Source organism: Ceratotherium simum, chromosome 22, assembly GCF_057802395.1.
Source record: "Ceratotherium simum simum isolate JZ-2026a chromosome 22, ASM5780239v1, whole genome shotgun sequence".
In the NCBI taxonomy this organism is placed as follows: Eukaryota; Metazoa; Chordata; class Mammalia; order Perissodactyla; family Rhinocerotidae; genus Ceratotherium; species Ceratotherium simum.
In genome coordinates this window covers 46,756,493-46,776,486 of record NC_141921.1, presented here as the reverse complement: position 1 = coordinate 46,776,486, position 19,994 = coordinate 46,756,493, and the positions used below count along the sequence as shown (strand labels likewise).

Here is a 19,994-nt window from a genome sequence, read left to right as displayed (position 1 = left end):
TCAGTTAGTAATAATCTATCAATACTGGTTCATTAGTCATGACAAATGCACCATACTAATGATGATAACTATAGGGAAAACTGGATTGGGTATATGGGATCTCTCTGTACTATTTTCACAGTTTTCCTGTAAATCTAAAATAAAGAGTTTATTTTGAAAAAGGCAGGGGTGGAAAACCATGGCTCCTCACAGACACGGCTGATTCCAGAGCCGGAACAGGGAAGATGCAAGATGAGCCTGGAGCATCTTATTATGCCAGAAAGTAAGAAAATGCTCAAACAGCAAACATGATGCAGGCTGTCACAAGGACACAGCCTGAAGGAACTCTGGCCAAATCTGGGACAATTTGAGCACCAAAATAATTAGGGGTGGTAATTTTAAAACTTATAGGATGCAGCAAAAGTGGTACTAAGGAAATTTATAGCTATAAATACTTACATTAAAAAGATCTCAAATCAACAACCTAATGTTACAACTTAAGGAACTAAAAAAAGAAGAACAAACTAAACCCAAAGCTAGCAAATAATAAAGATTAGAGCAGAGATAAACAAGATAGAGAACAGAAAAACAATAGAGAAAAATCAATGAAACCAAAAGTTGGTTCTTTAAAAAGATCAACAACATTGACAAATCTTTAGCTAGACAGACTAAGCAAAAAATGAGAAGACTCAAATTACTAAAAACAGAAATGAGAGTGAGGACATTACCACTGATTCTACAGAAATAAAAAGGATTATAAGAGCATACTATGGACAACTGTACACCAACAAATTGGATAACCTAGATGAAATGGAAAAATTCCTAGAAACACAAAACCTACCAAAACTAAATCACAAAGAAATAGAAATCTGATCAGATCTAGAACTGGTAAGGAGATTGAAAGAGTAATCAAAAATCTCCCAACAAAAAAAAGCCTTGGACCTGATGGTTTCACAGGTGAATTCTACCAAACATTTAAAGAACTAATACCAATCCTTCTAAAACTTTTCCCAAAAAATGAAGAGGAGGGAACACTTGCTAACTTATTCTATGAGGCTAGTATAACTCTGATACCAAAGCCAAAGACACTGCAAGGAAAGAAAACTACAGATCAATATCCCTTATGAACACTGATGCAAAAATCCTCAACAAAATAGTTATGTACTGCATAACGACATTGTAGTCAACAATGGACCATATATACAACAGTGGTCCTATAAGATTAGTACCATATAGCCTAGGTGTGTAGTAGACTATACCATCTAGGTTTGTATAAGCACATTCTATGATGTTTGCACAACAACCGAAATCACCTAACGGCGCATTTCTCAGAATGTATCCCCATCATTAAGCGACGTATGACTGTCCTAGCAAATGGAATTCAGAAGCATAGTAAAAGGATTATACACTATGACCAAGAGGAATTTATTCCTGGAATACTAGGTTCGATATATGAAAATTGATCAATGTAATATACCACATCAACAAAATGAAGGAAAAAAAACACACAATCATCTCAATTGATGCAGAAAAAGCATTTGACAAAATTCAACATCCTTTCATGATAAAAACACTCAACAGGGGCCAGCCCAGTGGCACAAGCAGTTAAGTGCACGTGCTCCACTGTGGCGGCCCGGGGTTCACAGGTTCGGATCCCGGGTGTGCACCAATGCACCGCTGGTCAAGCCATGCTGTGGGAGCATCCCATATAAAGTGGAGGAAGATGGGCATGGATGTTAGCCCAGGGCCAGTCTTCCTCAGCAAAAAGAGAGGAGGATTGGCAGATGTTAGCTCAGGGCCGATCCTCCTCACACACACACACACACAAAGAAAACACTCAACAAACTAGGAATAGAAGCAAAGTACCTCAATATAATAAAAGCCATATATGAAAAATCCACAGCAAACGTTACACTCAATGAAAGACTGAAAGCTTTTCCTCTCAGATAAGGAAGAACGCAAGGATGCACGTTTTCACCAATTCTATTTAACATAATATTGGAAGAATTAACTTAGCCAAGGAAGTGAAGCACTTATACAATGAAAACGACAGACACTGCTGAACGAAATTAAAGACGACACAAATAGGGGCCAGCATAGTGATTGGCATAAAGACAGACATATGGACCAATGGAATAAAATAGAGAGCCCAGCAATAAATCCTCGCATATATAGTCAAATGATTTTTGACAAGAGTGCCAAGACCATTCAATGGGGAAATGATAGTCTTTTCAACAAATGGTGCTGGGAAAACTGGATATCCACATACAAAAGAATGAAGTTGGACCTTTCCCTATCACCATACACCATTAACTCAAAAGGGATCAAGGACCTAAATGTAAGGCTAAAACAATAAAACTCTTAGAAAATAACATAGGACAGAAGCTTCATGACATTGGATTTGGCAATGAGTTCTTGGATATGACACCAAAGGCACAGGTAACAAAAGAAAAAATTGGACTTTATGAAAATTTTTAAATTCTTTACATCAAAAGATACTATCAACAGAGTAAAATGGCAACCCACAGAATGGGAGAAAATATTTGCAAATCATGTATCTGATAAAGGATTAATATCTAGAATATATAGAGAACTCCTAAAACTCAACAACAAAAAACAGACAACCTGATTCAAAAACATGCAAAGGACTTGAATAGGCATTTCTCCAAAGAAGATATTGGGATGGCCAACAAGCACATGAAAAGATGCTCAACATCACTAATCATTAGGGAAATACAAATAATGGCTATGATCAAAAAAACAGAAAACGATGAGTGCTGGAGAAGATGTGGAGAATTAGAAACCTTGTGCACTGTTGGGGAGAATGTAAAATGGTACAGCCACTGTGGAAAACAGTATGGGCGTTCCTTAAAAAATTAAAAATAGAACTACCATACTATCCAATAATTCCACTTCTGGGTATATATCCAAAAGAATTTAAAGCAGGGTCTCAAAGAGATATTTGTACACCCATGTTCATATCAGCATTATTCACAACGGCTAAAACATGGAAGCAACCCAAGTCCATCAACTGATGAATGGATAAGCAAAATGTGATATATTCATACAGGGAATATTATTCAGCCTTAAGAAGGAAGGAAATTCTCCAATATGCCACAACATAGATGAACCTTGAGGACACTATTCTAAGTGAACAAAGCCAGTCACAAAGGACAAATAACATCTGATCCCACTTACGTGAGGTACTTAGAGTAGTCAAAATCACAAAGACAGAAAGCCAGGGGCTGCAGGAGGGGAGAATGGGGAGTTATTGCTTAATGGGCACAGAGTTTCAGCTTTACAAGATGAAAAGAGTTATGCGGATGGATTGGTGGCGAGGGTTGCACAACAATGTGAATGTACTTAATACTACTGAACTGTACACTTAAAAATGGTTAAGATGGGGGCAAGCCCCACGGCATAGTGGTTAAGTTTGGCATGCTCCACTTTGGCAGCCCAGGGTTTGCGGGTTCAGATCCTGGGCGCGGACCTATACCATTCCTCAGCCATGCTGAGGCAGCGACCCAGATACAAAATAGAGGAAGACTGGCACAGATGCTAGCTCAAGGCTAATCTTCCTCAAGCAAAAAAAGAGGAAGATTGGGGCTGGCCCAGTGGCATAGTGGTTAAGTTCACGTGCTCCGCTTCGGCAGCCTGGGGTTCACAGATTTGGATCCCAGGTGCGGACCTACACACCGCTCATCTAGCCATGCTGTGGCAGCATCCCATATACAAAATCGAGGAAGATGAGCATGGATGTTAGCTCAGGGCTAATCTTCCTCAACAAAAAGAGGAGGAGCAGCAACGGATATTAGCTCTGGGCTGATTATCCTCACCAAAAAAAAAAAAGAGGAAGATTGGCAGCGGATGTTAGCTCAGGGCGAATCTTCCTCATTGAAAAAAAAAAAAAGGTTAAGATGGTAAATTTTATGTTATGTATATTTTACCACGGGAAAAAAGAGGTTAAAAAAAAAAGTAAGTGAGAATGCCACTGAATTATACACTTTAAAATCATTTTAGGTTATGTGAATTTCTCCTCTATAAAAATATAGATATATTTTTAAAAGACAAATGAAAAAAACAACTTTTAAAAAGTGAGTGAGTCAGTGTCTCTCTTAAAACCACAAGGAAAACCCAACATTCAGGACAAAACAGAAGATTCAGCACCAGATTCTCTCTTCTCTAGCAACCTCCCAGTTTAAACTGCTCCCATCCACCTCTGCAGACAGTCTGAGACTCGCAGGCCCTGCCTGCTTTGGGGAGACTCTGACGGCAAAGCCTCAAGCTGCAGCAGATGCAGACATGGCTGCATTATACGTATGGCTGCATGGGGACTTGATGGGGACACACTCCTCGCTCCAGGGGACAAATCAGGGTTATTTTGAAAGATCTCCTGAAAGCATCTCAAGATATCTATATTTCCAAGTTCTAGGAAGTTTAAATTTATGTAATTTTTAGAATAAATCAAGGCATGATACTTAAGTTTCAAATACAGAATATCCAAAATACCCAGCTCTGATGTGTCCTGGGCACCTGGACCAGGACCTTGTACATGGTAAGCATTCAAATCTTTGTTATATGAACTTGTTCTGTTCAAAGAATACTAGCAAATACATAAGTAATACATTACTTAGTCTCTACCTTCTAGATATTTTGAAGAGGGTTATTTTGCTAAGTGACTCCCACAAAAAAGACTGTTTTGACCCCTGGTAGCCCCATGGGGATCTGCACTTACTCTGACACTGGGTCTGGCAACTTTCACAGCTGTCTTCATTCCATGTCCCTCTCCTATGTTCTAGAGAGTCTGCTCTATCGACTTCATTCAATCAGCAAACATTTATGGAGCCCACATCTGCACAGCTTACAGCATTTCAAGATAGGCCATCTAGTGTGGGTATACTGTCCCCATGTACTCAATTTTCTGGAAAGGAAGTGGTCTAGACGGGAAGACCCACTTCCTTTGGCTCTTCATAGCTAACCCAAAGACAAACTACGAAGGCTCTAGTTGTTCCGGGTAACCAAAAGATGCACACATTTCACAACGCATCACCAACGAGGGGTGTGTCTTCTCAAAACTTTTTTTCTGGTTTGTTTTTAATGACTATGAAATACTCAGAGCCAAAAAAATTCACTCAGACTCAGGTGACTGGGTATAAACTGGACACAGTAAGCCCAGATACCTCTCTCTGATCTGAATAACCACTTACAGATGAAGAGTTTCACAAAGGGCCTCAGGAGATCGAGGCTTTCAGCTCCTGGTCGAAAGACGAGCAAAGTTACGCCACCACCAGAAGCCTGGCCTGTTTTGCTTCTTCAAGCGTTAGGAATGAAGAAACACAGATGTCAAGAAGGCAGCAAGGCCATCTTGAAAATAGGTCACGGTCTCAAAGACAGCACTGCCGAGGAAACACAGCGGCTGCCCCAGCTCGTGTAGGAAAACTTCGTTCAGGAATCATCTTCCAAAGAAAAATACACTTTTTTGGCTTATGTATTTCTGACTAAGTAAAATACTTAAGAAATGTACACCCAGGCTAACTAGACATTTGATGATATTGAGAAATTTATCTTAGTGTTCTGGGTGTCAGGATGGTATTGCAGGGATGTCTTTAAGCCCCCATCCTTTGGAGATGCACACTGAACGACTCACAGGTGAAGTGACTTGATCTCTAGGATCTGCTCTCAAGTAACCTGGGAGGAATGGGGACAGGGGAGGAGGAGACCAGACAAGACTGGCCATGAGCTGACAACTTTCGAGGCTGCTGATGGGTGCAGTGGGTTATCTCACGCTTCTCTCTACCTTTATATTTGAAATTTTCCATAATAAAAAGGTTTTAAAAAAAGAATGTACATGCCAAAATGTTTACAGTAATCAAAACAGATGCAATTATGACTGGAATTTGCCTCAAAATAAGTGAAAATGTGTTGAGGTAGAGAGTATAGACAAAGATTGTCCACAAAGTTGATAAATGCTGAAGATACATGGGGTATATTTTAGTACCCGGTCTGCTTTTGTTTATGCTTGAAATTTCCATCATATTACGTTTTTAAGAAATGAAAGAAAAAGGAGAAAGAAATTGGCAAGCTGACTGAAACTGCAGAATGACACTCCATAATGACTGCATAGGGAACAGGAGCACGCAGGGTGTGACCTGTCCCTCCCAAGGCCAAGCCCTGACCTTGCAGGAGGCCCCAGTGGGTCGCGTCCCCACTGCCACACAGACACTCCTGGGGGAGGCACAAGAGCCCACACCGGCACCATCATTGTTGTTTTCTCCTCCAACATCTAAATCTGTTCGTGATGCGAATGCTTGATTCAGGTTTCACCCAATGAACACTTAACCCATTTTCATTGTTCCACACAGCAAGTAATTTGTGTGGAAAATCATTTCATACATGGGAACATTTCCTTTCCAGATTACACTGAAGACAGTACACTTGATGACAGTAAAATGGAATCCAACATTCCGTGTTAAGATAAACCTCCACATCAAAAAGAATTGATGTGCTATTACACAGCCACGTTGCAAAAGCTCCATGAGGCAGTAGTGCATGTCAAACCACCTGCCCCTGGTTAAGCATTGTGACGAAGAGTTAAAAAATAATAAGAAAGTGTCACGTAAGACATATCAGTTTCAGCATACAGACTTTATAATCGAAAGCAAATTATAATTAACTTTCTCGAGGGACATTATCTAAATGTAAACGAGGAATGGAGAGCGAGTGGAGCCCCCACGGAGGTGCCAGGCCCGCACCACTCCTTCGCTGGCTCCCTCCATGTCTTCCCCAACCACTGGACGACAGCACGGGGATGCCGCACCTATGCCCGTGAACTTCTCCCTCAGGATCAGTTTCCAGCCCAGAAGTCCCTTCCCCCTTGGTGAAGTCCCACACCCACGCCCAGAGAGCCTGCCTCCCACAGCCAGGCATATTTGCACACAGGTGCATTGTGGCTGAAATTTCTGGTGAGACATGAAGAAAAGCAGAGCTGGGAACAACAGCTTCATTTAAATGTCTGTGACCATGCGTTCAGCTCTAATCAGAACGCCTGCTTCTAGATCTGTTCTCCTGATTAGGACCCTGAACGACACAGACATCGGAGAGGTCAGTTCACTGCTGAGTGGATCAGAAAATAAAACGGCACCTGTGCCGCGACACCCCGTGCCCCTTCCTGCGGCTCCCCCCAAGACTGTTCTCAGTCCTGCTCTTGGTCGGCTGCACAGTAACACTGGCAGACTGGACCATCAGGGAAGGTGTCTTTTTGGCCTTTTTAACATTTTTAATTGACTTCTTAAATTGATATTTGCTTTTTCAAACAGAAAACTGAATCTCAGGAATACCATGATTTGGGTTTTCCAAAGAATCTACATAGATGTAAATGATGTCTACATATTCTATTTTTTGCAACTGAACCCTATAAATTCTTACTCTTAGTTATGATACAGGCACATACATTCACTATGAGAAAACACTCACCACTTGTGCAGATTCAAGCTTTACTACACTTAATATCATATGAAAAATACATTAAAATGGCCTCATTTTTCAAAATAATTATCGATTTGATAATTATGAATTAATGCTATTATGATGCATGCCTACTGAACTATTTATTACCATCAGCCAGCAGAATGTACTACCACCATAAAGATGGAAAATGATTATAACGAAGCTATCACTAAGAAGTGTTTGCTAGGGCCGGCCCAGTGGCTTAGCGGTTAAGTGCGCGCGCTCCGCTACTGGCAGCCCGGGTTCGGATTCCGGGCGCGCACCGACGCACCGATTCTCCAGCCATGCTGAGGCCACGTCCCACATACAGCAACTAGAAGGATGTGCAACTACGACATACAACTATCTACTGGGGCTTTGAGGAAGAAAAAAAAAAGGAGGAGGATTGGCAATAGATGTTAGCTCAGAGCTGGTCTTTCTCAGCAAAAAGAGGAGGATTAGCACGGATGTTAGCTCAGGGCTGATCTCCCTCACAAAAAAAAAGAAGTGTTTGCTAGAGTCATATTCCATGCTTGTTTTCCACATTGCTAATAATGATTACACTGCTTTTAATGGAAAAATGGCGACGATATTTATTCTTAGTGCATGGAGCCTATGGCCAGGTAGAATCTGAAACGACACGATGGTTCTTACGTTGCCGTCCACTCCTGAAGGACTGTTAAACACATACTCCAGCTGAAAGACGATGGCGAATGCAGGGTGATGGACCATCTCGGGGAGGCGGAGACGGCTTCTCAAAACTAGAGCCTGGTTTCCAGAGCTGGGTCAAGAACACAAAGCAGAGGCACATCAGGTAGTGGCTTCCCCTGCCCTGCGCCCACCTCCACCGTCAGCTCAGGCACCAGGCGCTGGGCGCTGCTAGTGTGGCGAGTCCCCTCAGCAACGCCACTGAGCTCTTCTGTGCATCTGGCCTCCAAAGTAATTCCCCACACCAGAGCTTTTTTTTTTAGGTGCCACAATCAACACTTTTTCCAAATTGCCAGAGCTTAGTGCAGGAGGATGGAATGACAGCCAGGTCTCCAGAGATGCTCCTCCTCAAGGACTGGCCTCTGCCCAGCTTTGCATGTGGCACGCCTCGGAGATGTCTGATTCTGATTTGGGAAGCACAGGACTGAGCAGAGTGGCAGGACTTACTGCCCTCCGGTTCTCCATCATACGAGAAACTGATCACAGGGCACATCTGGAGGAAGGTGCAACAGGGTCTCCACAGACCCTTAGCAACCATAGCTGGAAGTGTCCGTAATGCTAACTCCAAAATTGTCACAGCACAAAATTGGGCTTTTTCCAAGCGGATGTCTGCTTCTAATGTGACAACTTAGCAAGAGGACACAGAGGCACCAGGGAAGAACCCTGGGTGGCTGAGTGCACACCTCATGGGCAAAACAACTTCATTTCACTTTGATCCCTGATTAAGTGCCCACTCACACCTCCTCGTTCCACAGGGGCCAGGACTCGGACCCTGGGGAAAATACCTGGCCTTCGAAGAAGACTCAACTTTCCTGCTGAAACTGGCAGAGCGTGTCAGAGCCACCTCCATCTCGGGCAGCAGCACCACCACCTGGGGCCTCTGCACGAAGCCCAGACCATTGTGCACACCCACGCACAGGCGCCGCTCCAGGATCTCCAGGGCGCTGTTGTCCAGCGGGCTGCCCTCCTAGGGAGAGCACACATCAGACAGAGAAAGTCCCTGTGCAGAGGGGAAAAGGAAGCACACCAGAAAAGCCCCCAGTGGAGAGGAGCAGAGAAGGAACTGTCACAGAGGTTTCAGATGTTTCCAGATCAGAGGGTACCTGGGGAAAATGAGTCCAGGCAAATGACAGATAAAGAATCCGGTCAGAATTGGCCGACCGAGGGCACTTTCTAGGCAGTTTGGGGCTTTTCCACACAGCATGATCTTCTCAGAGCAATGCACTCCAATACACCCCTCAGACGTCTGAATCACCAGACTCTCGCTCTGGGTCTCCAAGGCTGAGCTATGACTCTCAAGACTCAGCAAACTAGCAACCAGCGACCTCCACTCCTCCAACGGGACCCGGGGCCCCACGGTACAGGAGCCCATGTGCCCGAGTCCAGGGCAGGTGATGACAGAGGCGCCTGAGGCAGAGCACGTCAAATTTCAAGGCTTTGCCCTCTCTCCATACTCAGACACTTGAGACTTGGGGTGGAAGGGGCAGCGGGAAGAGGGAGCATATTTAGGCAGTAAGTCATAAACCAATAAAAATGGAACCTGCCCCAAAGTGATCACTGGATATTAAAGTATTTCATCTTAACAAAAAATGGACAAAGCATTCTAACAAATGGGCAAAGATTTTCCTCCAGGCTATTGTTTATTAAATTATGTGATCATTGCAAAGTGATCCCTAAATTTTCCAGTTTTCTTTGTTGCCCATTAGTCAAGCTGAACGGACCTAAATTCAGCCTATTAGTCTTTGGGTAACAAAAATACAACGATGGCGATAACTGAGCATCTGCCACTTGGAGAGGAACAAAAATATAAAGGTAGTAAAAATACCTAATAAAGTGATTTTTATGGGACTATAGAAAATTCAACAATGATACTCTTAAAGCATCTCTACCCTCATACGATCCACTTCAAGCAGTAAGAAAACAGCAGGAACTACACCAAGAACATGTTTGTTGCTACTTCAATCCTCTTCTCAGCTTTGTGTTTCTAGCTCAGATGAGACAACATTATGTGGAACTACATTTTCAAGAATGCATAGAGAGCAAAAAAAAAGTCCATCTCATTCATATACGTGTGTGTGTGATTAATACTCTGTTAACGTCACAGACTACTAGGATGGGCACCAACTGACTGAATCACTCGTTCTCACAACAAATAAATATTAAGACCTACTATGTGCCAGCACCACTTTACGCACATCAGGTGCAGTGGTGAACCAAACCAAGTCCCTGTCCACCTGGTGCAAACACTCCACAGAGGGACGGACAACAAAGCAGTAAACAGGTAAGGAAACCAGGTGCTCTCAGAAAGGGCCAAGCACCCAGAGCAACGAAGCCAGTGATGTGCGGGGAGAGCCTGGTGTGGAGGAAGGGGGACGCTGCCCCTCGGCACGGTCAGGGTGGCCTGTCGAGACAGTGAGGTCTGCTCTGAGACCTGAAGCCTGAGAGGAATCACACACAGACCTGGACAAAGAACCTACAGGAAAGCGAGCTAAGTGTTCAAAGGCCCATGGGAGGGACAAGGTGCTGCCCACGACAGCAAGGTGGGGACAAGGTGACATCACAACTGCCAACGTGCAGTACCCCACACACAGGCTTTCAGCTAAAGATTTTACAGGAACGTGTTCACCCAGGCAGGCAGAACTTGACACTGTTGGAGGGAGCGCCTGTCACAGAAAACTGCTTTGATGGGATAAAATGATTGAGATTTCTAGTCATCTCCCTGGAATAAGCCAAATATCCTCAAAACGTCCTTGGTAAATGAAGGTTCTTTTAAGAGTTTCCCCATGCTCATTTGGTGATTTAATTTTCTTTTAAACGAGGGCTGTTTTAAGATATATCAAAATTAACGTTAATTAATGTCTCAGGATAACAGCACCTTCAATACCCTCAAAGTTAAGACAATGGGCTGGGGGTTCTGCAGGGGCTTGGCTTTCAGCAGAAATGGCCCGGTGCTGGGTCCTCTAAGATCTACTTTAACTATTAGACCAGGGACAGAAAGAGTTTAGCCACAGAAAGGGGGAAAAGACAGGACCACATCACCAGGGGCTGGACTGCCACCTGCGCGGCATCAGAGGCCACAGCTTTCCCAACTCTGCTCTGAAGTTTGCAACTCCACTGTTCAGATTAAGTTCTGTGACACGAGACAGTACCTCCTGGAAGTGATCACTGATAAGGAGTTCTAGAAGCTCTTCCTCAAATTTCTCAAGGGAAGGATACAGCGTGAAGAATAAATCGTCCAAGTACCAGGTGACAGACTTCTGAAGGCGAGGCTTTCGGAGGGCGTCACCTGAAACAATGAGAGGACTCACATAGATCATCCTTGGAAATGGCTCTCTGCAGAGAGCCATCCAGAGGGCTCTCCCCTACCCGAGGTCCCAGGCTGTGGGTGATGGGACCTCCAGGCAGAAAAAATGAGAGGACTCACATAGATCATCCTTGGAAATGGCTCTCTGCGGAGAGCCATTCAGAGGGCTCTCCCCTACCCGAGGTCCCAGGCTGTCGGGTGACGGGACCTCCAGGCAGAGAAGAAAGCACAGGCACACCACTCAGAACACTAAATTAGAACCCACCTCAGTTCAAGCAAACCACTAAACTGATTAAACAAATGCAAATTTCATTTGCAGTCCAAATTCTACCCATATCTCCTCCAGGAACAAATTTTATAATTTAGCAATCCAAAGAACACAGATTACAGAATGCAGAGCAACATCTGTTCCCCCCACTTGGCTTCCCCTTTTCACTTACATCCTCTCTAGCAAGAGCACAGCCAACTATGCCGGTTCTCATTTTATCACATTTACCTTGAACCATTTGGAAACATGCAGGAATACTCATGAGCACATTAACGCAACAAGCAAAAACACAATCTGAGCTGGCACCACAAGAGAAAAGTCCCTGGGCCGGCCCCACGGCTTAGCGGTTAAGTGAGCGCGCTCCGCTGCTGGCAAGCCAGGTTCGGATCCCGGGCGCGCACCGACGCACTGCTTCTCCGGCCATGCTGAGGCCGCGTCCCACATACAGCAACTAGAAGGACATGCAACTATGACATACAACTATCTACTGGGGCTTTGGGGGAAATAAATAAATAAATAAAATTAAAAAAAAAAAAAAGAAAAGTCCCTGTCCTGATCAAGAAGCGCCCCTGACTGTGAGCTCCGTGAGGACAGAAGGGGACAGTGGCTCCTGGCATCTAGCCCAGTGCCCAGCACCGAGCAGGTACCTGAAAACTCTCAGCTGCAAGAGGGGAGAACCAGGTCCGTTCTACTATCCCGCTGGAAGGTTATAAGTCAGAACAGCTGAAAGGCAATTTTGTCTTTGCCTTCAATGCATCAGAGCCTTAAAACTATCCATATCCACCTTCTGCCCCAGGAATTCCATTTTTGAACCTATGCAGCAAAAATAATCAAAGATAGAAACAAAGCAAGAATACTCATTGGAACATTATTTATAACAGAGAAAAATAAGGAATAACTAAATGTTCAATAATGGGGGAATGTTAAGTAAACTGTTGTTCATCCATATAAAATGAGAACAAAAGTCATATTGTCAAAGATTATCTAATGATAGAAAAATAATCATGACATTGTAGGTAAAAAGAACAACATACAAACTATCTATTAGTCCATTTGAGGCCAATTTTATTTAAAAATATATGCGTTTACTTACATACATGTGTATCTGCAGGCAGTGATCATAGATTATTTTATTTCCTTCTTTATGGTTTTCTACATCTTCCCCATAACGAATATGAGTTAGGTTTTATGCTTCTGAGAAAGTTTATGTATTCCTTTCATGATTAAAAAAAAGTGTTTAAAGCAGGCCAGTTGATAAATCAGAACCAATTAAAAGGGCAGGGGGCCGGCCCCGTGGCTTAGCGGTTAAGTGCACACTCCACTACTGGCGGCCCGGGTTCGGATCCCAGGCGCGCACCGACGCACCGCTTCTCCGGCCATGCTGAGGCCGCGTCCCACATACAGCAACTAGAAGGCTGTGCAGCTATGACATACAACTATCTACTGGGGCTTTGGGGGAAAAAAAAGGAAGAGGATTGGCAATAGATGTTAGCTCAGAGCCGGTCTTCCTCAGCAAAAAGAGGAGGATTAGCACGGATGTTAGCTCAGGGCTGATCTTCCTCACACACACACACAAAAAAGTGCAGGCAGCATTATTCACAATCACCAAAAGCTGGAAACAACTCAAGTGTCCATCAGCAGATGAATGGATAAGCAAAATGTGGTCTAAACATAGAATGGAACATTATTCAGCCTGAAAAAGGAAGGAAATCCTGACACATGGATGAACCTTGAGGATATTATGTGAAACAAGCCAGTCACAAAAGGACAATAATACTGTATGTATTTTATGAGGTATTTATTTACATTGGTATGATACGAGGTACTTAAAGTAGTCAAATTCAGAGATAGAAAGTAGAATGGTGGGTGCCAGGGGCTGGGGGCAGTCAGTGTTTAACAGGTATAGAGTTTCAGTTTTACAAGATGAAAAAAGTTCTGGAGATGGATGGTGGTGACAGTTGCGCAACTGAATATACTTAATGCCATTGAACTGCACACTTAAAAATGGTTAAAGTGGTAAATTTTATGTTATGTCTATTTTATCATTTTTTAAGGGCAGAAATATATAAAGCCCCATCTTTCACAAAATGGTCCAGCGAGTGTCTGAAGCACCTCCTGAACTGAGAACCTCCGTCAGAGAAAGAGGAAAGGAGCCCGGGAGGGGACGGAGGGCAAAGCCAGTGCCCTTCCACCACGCGGTCCGAGCAGCGGCAGGGCCGGGACCTCAGACTGTGGGGTCCTGGCAGCAGAGGCTGGAAGGCCACAAGGCCCCTCAGGGAGCTAAACGGAGAGCTGAGGAGGAAAGAGTGAGGTCCCGTGACTGTTCCCACGCTGGGCAGCACCCACGTGAGCAACGAGAATGCCAGCCACGAAGCAGAGCAGGAAGCAAGTGCAGAGGAGACGGAGCAGATGACGCAGAGGGAGGCTGAGGGAGGGGACAGGTACAGGCAGCTTGTGATCTCTCTATTTTGCAGAGTCCCTATTTCCCACTAAGCAGATGTAACTGCACTCTCCAGAGTCATTCACAGGTCCACAACAAAGGGCAAACATGGGCGCGCTCCGCTACCAGCAATTCGACGTTTTCAGCGCACGGCTGGTGCCTTTGTCTGCGCCTCTGAGACACATGACCGCATCACTGGCACATGCATGCTGCTTTAAAGCACAGAGAGGCTCCTTCACTGATTACCAAACAATCTCTCTGCTCTTGATCACAATTAAACTGTTGGCCAAATAGCTGGTCAAGTCAGGTGGCCCAAGTCTCTATGTGGCTCCAGGTAAGGGGCCCCCGCTGCTCCCCCCACAGGGAGGTTGCAGCGGCCCACAAGCTCCCTGTGCTCCTGGTGAGACCCCCACCCCACACTCGGAAAGCTCCCTCCTCCCAGCCTAGACACCGTCGGGACCATCTCACCCTGCCCCCCGACCTGGGGGGGCATTGCTCACCCCAGGGAGCCGGGACTCCCAGGGACCCCCCACCTCGTCTCTGGGCAGAGACCTGCCCCTGGGGCCGCCACCCACTGGCACAGGGAGGAGTGGACTGGCTGCGTCCAGCACCCCTTCCCCTGACAATCCTGCGCAGGGCAGCTAAGGCACTGCGACCCCAGACACCACCCCAGCGGCCACCTTCCCGAAGTGCGATGAGAACACTGGATCTTCAAACAGTGCTCATCTTTCCCCTAATGTTAAGCCTTGTTTTCTAAAGAGACATACAGGGAAAACTCCTCGGCCTGCCCGCCACAACCTGCCCTCTCCCAGGAGCTGCCCCCAGGCAGCTAGTCGGCGGACCCCTCGGAGGGTCTGCGTGGCCCCGAAGTCAGAAACCATTCCAATGTTCAAAAAGCACCAGTGACAATGAGAAGACAAACCAGCCAGGCTCCTTTCTGTAGGCTGCAATGAAAAGAGAAGGAAAAGCCAGAATCGATGCCTTTGCCCATCACCCTGGAGGTCACAGCTAGAAGAACAGCCACGTGCTCAGCAGGTGCACACAGCACAAAGGCCAGGCTGCTCGGCGTGAACGCAAAAGTCCGAGGAGATGGTGGCATGGGGAAAGGAGACGAAAGAAAACCGAGGAGAGAGCGGCCTCAGCACAGACAGCAGTTTTAACCTTAACGAAGGTTAAAACTGACAGCAGCAGCAGCAAACAGGACAGGCCAGCTACTGGCCACCACAAGCCCACAACAGCCTTGAGGCTACGTCCGAGATCTGGTGGAGAATGACAGGCTGGGCTGTGGGGTGAGGGGACAGCCTCGTCAGCACTGCTGTGCCCATGACTTGCCCAGTGGACAGTCACCAAAGCAGGGCCCGCGGGCAGGGAGAGGGCAGCGCCTGACAGCTGGGCCTACATTTTTCTGGGCCAACAATAACACCTGCAGGGGGACAGCGGAGTACATTTTCACCACCCTCAGCCTCAAACAAGGGAGGGTACGGGGAGTGGTCACATGGGCTCTAGAGCCAGGGGACTGGATGGGAACCCCAACCCTGCCAGTGGCTCTGGGTCAGGTCCTTTTGCCCAGTTTCTAGATCTCAGTTTCCTCAGCTGTGAAAGAGAGGTGACTGCACCCAGCCCAGGATGCTGCTGTGGGGACCGAGTTAATACCATCCATGTTATGCACTATAAAGTGGCCATCGACATTGAAGCAGCAAGTACTGATACACTGCTCCTAGGGAAAAGGTGCACATATAGATACATACCTCACGTGGATTATAATCTTAAATCTCAACACAGCTCATCCTGGTAGACTCTACTCTCTTTATTTTACAAAAGAAGAAATAGGGTGCAGAGTGTTAAGTGACTTGCTGCCCCACTAAGAGGTGCCAGAGTTGAGACTCAAGCCTGTCCACATGGCTGCTCCCACTGCATCCTGCCGGCATCTCGGCATCTCCACACGAGGGCTGAGACGAGAAGGCAGCATCAGCGTGCTCAGCCGCATCTGGGAACGTGCGTGTGAGAGACTCAAATATTTAAGCTGCTAAGCGCACATCCACGAATGCCCAAGAAAGCACTGTGGGTATTGATTAGGGAGTGGGCAGATTCGCAAATACAGGATCCACTGGTAACGAGCAGAGAGGATGCACTGAGAGCAGTGAGCTGGAGCAGAGCTGAGTCATGCTGGGTGATGCTGGCCTTTACAGAAACAGTGGGGAGGTGGAGACAGATGGACAGACAGACCAGCCGCTGTGCTACTGCCACAGCCAATCCCAGTAGTGACCCGATCACCCTCACACACCCCCATTACATGCTGTGTAAAGAAAATAAACCAAATCAGTGGTGGACAAAGGCCATTTCCCAGACTGATCTCCCTTAGGGAAGGACCCTTTTGGTGCCACAGCTCGAGGATAACGACTCAGCAGAGGAAGCAGAGTCCCAGGTGTCTGGAATGTGGCCTCCCAATGCTTCTAGAAGTGGCCCAGGCTGGGCAGGAAGCAGGCTCTGCATGACCACCATGTGACAAGGTGGCCCTGGGGCCCAGAGCCACTATCAGCCACAAAAAGAGTTGCGACCCTAGTCCCACAAAGAGGTGAGCAAGCGAGTCCCATGCACAGAAGTTGGATGAAGAAGAAAGACGCATGCCCAGACTGAGGAGCCACATCTGCAGTGGGTAGAACCTTCCAGATCCTGAAGGGCCGGGAGGCAGGGCAGGGCTGGGTGTCATCTAGCCAGCCTTCTCCAGGCCATGTCTTGTGAGAGGCGTGGGCTCTGGAGCAGAGCACCTGAGTTCCAAGCCTGGCTCAGCCAGGAACGCGCCCTACGACCTTCTGGAAGCCGAGACTGGAGAGAGAGCAAACGGAAGACAGACCAGAGCTCCAGGATGCTCTACTGTAGAAGCAGCACAGCCCAGTGGGTCCCGGCTCAGGTCAAGGCAGCACTCTATGCTCACGCCTGCTGAGCACTTCCTAAGTTCCCGGAGCTAGGGCTCTACCCACTCGTCTCACTGCTGCCCAAACTCATCTCCACAGGCAGGTCCTGACAATGGGCCCACTTTACCGAGGAAACAGCAACAACAGAGGCTCAGAGAGGTTCGGAAACTCGCCCTGGCTCACACCATGGCCAGGACTGGAGCCGGCACTCACCGAGGTCTGTCAGCCTCCACCAGCCGGCCTCAGGGCCTCTTCCCCCAAACATTCCAGCATCACCCACAGAGTGTAGTTTCACCGCCTGAAACTGTCTGTCATTCATTCATTCAACCAACCAACAGCAGCGGCTAAGACAGATGCGCTGCCTCCGCAGAGCTGACCTCCAGTGGTGGAGGACTCGACCCTCACGCTCTGTAACCAGGTCAAGCTTTCATTTGTCTGTTGACAATTCTTTGGGTGGAAATGCAATTCCCAAGAATAGCACTGCTCCTATGGAAAAATAAATCCTACTTCACAATGATCTATTTTCTTCTGGAACTCCCACGAATGCAATGCAAAGGGCCAGGATTACCGGCCCTTTCAATAAGCAAGAACCCCTTCCTAGTGACATCCTTTAGGGAAACGCTTGGAAGCGCCTTCCAGATGCCCAAGGAGTTCCCCACTAGGTCCTAAAAGAGTCCCCAGACCACAGGCTCCCGGGGACACAGCTCTCCTGCCAAGGATATTTAATTCACCAGAATGCACCTCACAAAACAAAGAGAACATTGGAACAGTGGCAATAGAATGAAAACTAAATTTAGGAATGATTTTGGCAGGAATGGAAATGAGTTTGAGCCAATTCACGTTTATTCTATAATACCTCCACTGCCTTTGATGACTGTGGTCAGACTTGAGGTCTGCCCTTCCTTAAATTCATCCAAGAAAGATCACTAACCATCTACTCAGAGCTCAGGGGCCTGCTGCACACAGCATCTACTCAATAAAAATCTGTCCAATGAATCAACAAGTGAAGAAACCAATGAACAAACAAATGAATCAATGAATAAATTAATACATAAAAAGTATACCCCAAGCTACTAGCAGTGGTCTTCTCTGGGGAGTGAGACTGGAAGGGAGAACTTCTAGTTTCTACTGAATTTATTGAATAACGATTAATTTGTCATTTTAAGCTGTCTATGGCATCGTATAAAAAGGGCGCATGAAAGACAGAGTGGAAGCTGCAGCAGCCTGTCCAGTAGCTCACATGGATAGTGGGGAGCCCGGCTCTTTTCCCTGTCACTCCCTCGCCGCAGCAGATGGCAATCTAGAAGACGAGCTCCTGGACTCAGGGAGGGCGGGGAGGGCGGGCGAGACTCTGCACAGCCTGGGAAGAATCCCACAGCCACATAAGACCCTCAGGCTTCGGGCTGTGGAGGCCTCACGGAGACCTGGTATGCTGTTTGTTAAAATGCAGCATCGGCAGGTCGGGGCTGGATGAAGCAGCATTTTTAACAAGCACCTCAAGCGATTCCCATGCAGGCAGCCCGAGGACCACGCCCCGGGAAACACCAACCTAGAGGAGGCCCCTGGGTGGCAGACCAGTAGGCGCACAGTTCAAGCAAGTTGGTTCTCCAGACGGCTCTGCCAACCTCGAGTACAACAGATGAGGGAGCAGGGGCTGGAGTTGAGTGAGCTGGCCTCGTGACAGCCCGGCACCCAGCACAGAGCCTGGCACACCAACACCCAAGATACATGGGGAGGGAGGCTCAGATCTCAGGAAGCAGAGGGCGATGAGCCTGGAGGAACAGGATAGGAGAGGTGATTTACAGCCGTGAGTATCCGGCACTCAGCAGCTGGTGGCCGGCAAGCCCACTGATGCTGCCAAAGCACTGCTCATGCCAGTGCAGCTCCACGACCCCAGCCGCCTGCACTGACCGCCCGCTGCCCGGCTCCGGGACTGCCCAGCACAGTGCTCTGGATGCCACCTGCCACCCCCGCTAGCCAGACTTCCTGTAGCTGCTGCAACCCAGCCAGCTGGCCTTCCTCTGCCTCTGCCGGGCGCACACCACTGTCACCCACAGCACGTAGTTGCCGGGACTCACCCTGAAGCACCACGGCCACCCAAGCCACCTCAGTAACGGCAGCCTGTGAACTCCAATAAGAAAGCCCGAGCTTTCACTCAGGTCTCCCCAAGGCCTTGCCCACTCCCAGAACTCTGCCAATTCACAGCTCACTCCTATGAGCCCCTAGCAGGAGGCTGTGGTCAAGTTCTTTGTCTGCTTCAGATGCTTCTGTGGGTGTTGGCCTGGTCCAGGGGAGCGTTCTCAAGTGCACGAGACTCTCCGCTTTCCTGCAGAGCCTAAATGCACTGTCGAGATGCAGACCCTGGTCTCCCTGCCCCTCCCTGAGTACCCCACCAGGAAGCCTCACTCCAGACTCCATTCAGTCCTGGCGCCGGCCTGTGGCCTTAGAGTCCAGGTCTAGAAAATGGGCTTCCGCCTTCTATTTATGACTAAGCTTCCACCACATTCAGCTACTTTATGCAAAGCTCTACACTCCCTCCACGGCAGGCTGAGCGACCCGAGCATTCTCCCAAGACTGGCACAGTCACAGAGGCAGCAGCACGAGGACAGGGCATCTGATTATCACTCAGACCTTCAGCCATGAGAGCAGGCCAAGGAGTCCCAGCAGTGGAGGCTCACTCTAAGCCAGGGTGTGGGGACCCCTCTCCCCGCAAGAAGCAGCTTTTGGGAGCCGCAGGACATGAATTACCCAGATGTTGATACAGCTGCTCGCTGTCCATGCCAGTCAAATGGAAGCTACTGAAAAGGTGGGAACTGAATAAAGAACAGAAGACATGCAAGAGGGAGGTTAGATGGATCCCTAGTTGCGAGGAAAAGATATTATGGAATCGGCAGC

At 47.2% G+C, this 19,994-nt stretch overlaps 1 protein-coding gene across 17 annotated transcripts in view; it reads right to left on the bottom strand.

Annotated features, from left to right (window-relative positions):
- NPHP4 (nephrocystin 4) overlaps positions 1-19,994 on the bottom strand; it is a 133,481-nt gene that overhangs the window by 82,141 nt on the left and 31,346 nt on the right. For 16 of the 17 annotated variants that reach the window (XR_015555876.1, XR_015555875.1, XM_087446931.1 and 13 more), the window contains 3 exons: positions 11,322-11,458; positions 8,958-9,139; positions 8,119-8,245 (listed from right to left, as the gene is read on the bottom strand). Coding sequence is in view for 15 of the 17 variants with exons in the window: in XM_087446931.1 (XP_087303057.1) it covers positions 8,119-8,245; positions 8,958-9,139; positions 11,322-11,458 (446 nt within the window). In the remaining 2 variants the exon portion in view is untranslated. The remainder of the gene's footprint in view (positions 1-8,118; positions 8,246-8,957; positions 9,140-11,321; positions 11,459-19,994) is intronic. The other variant, XM_087446925.1, reaches the window with a different exon arrangement.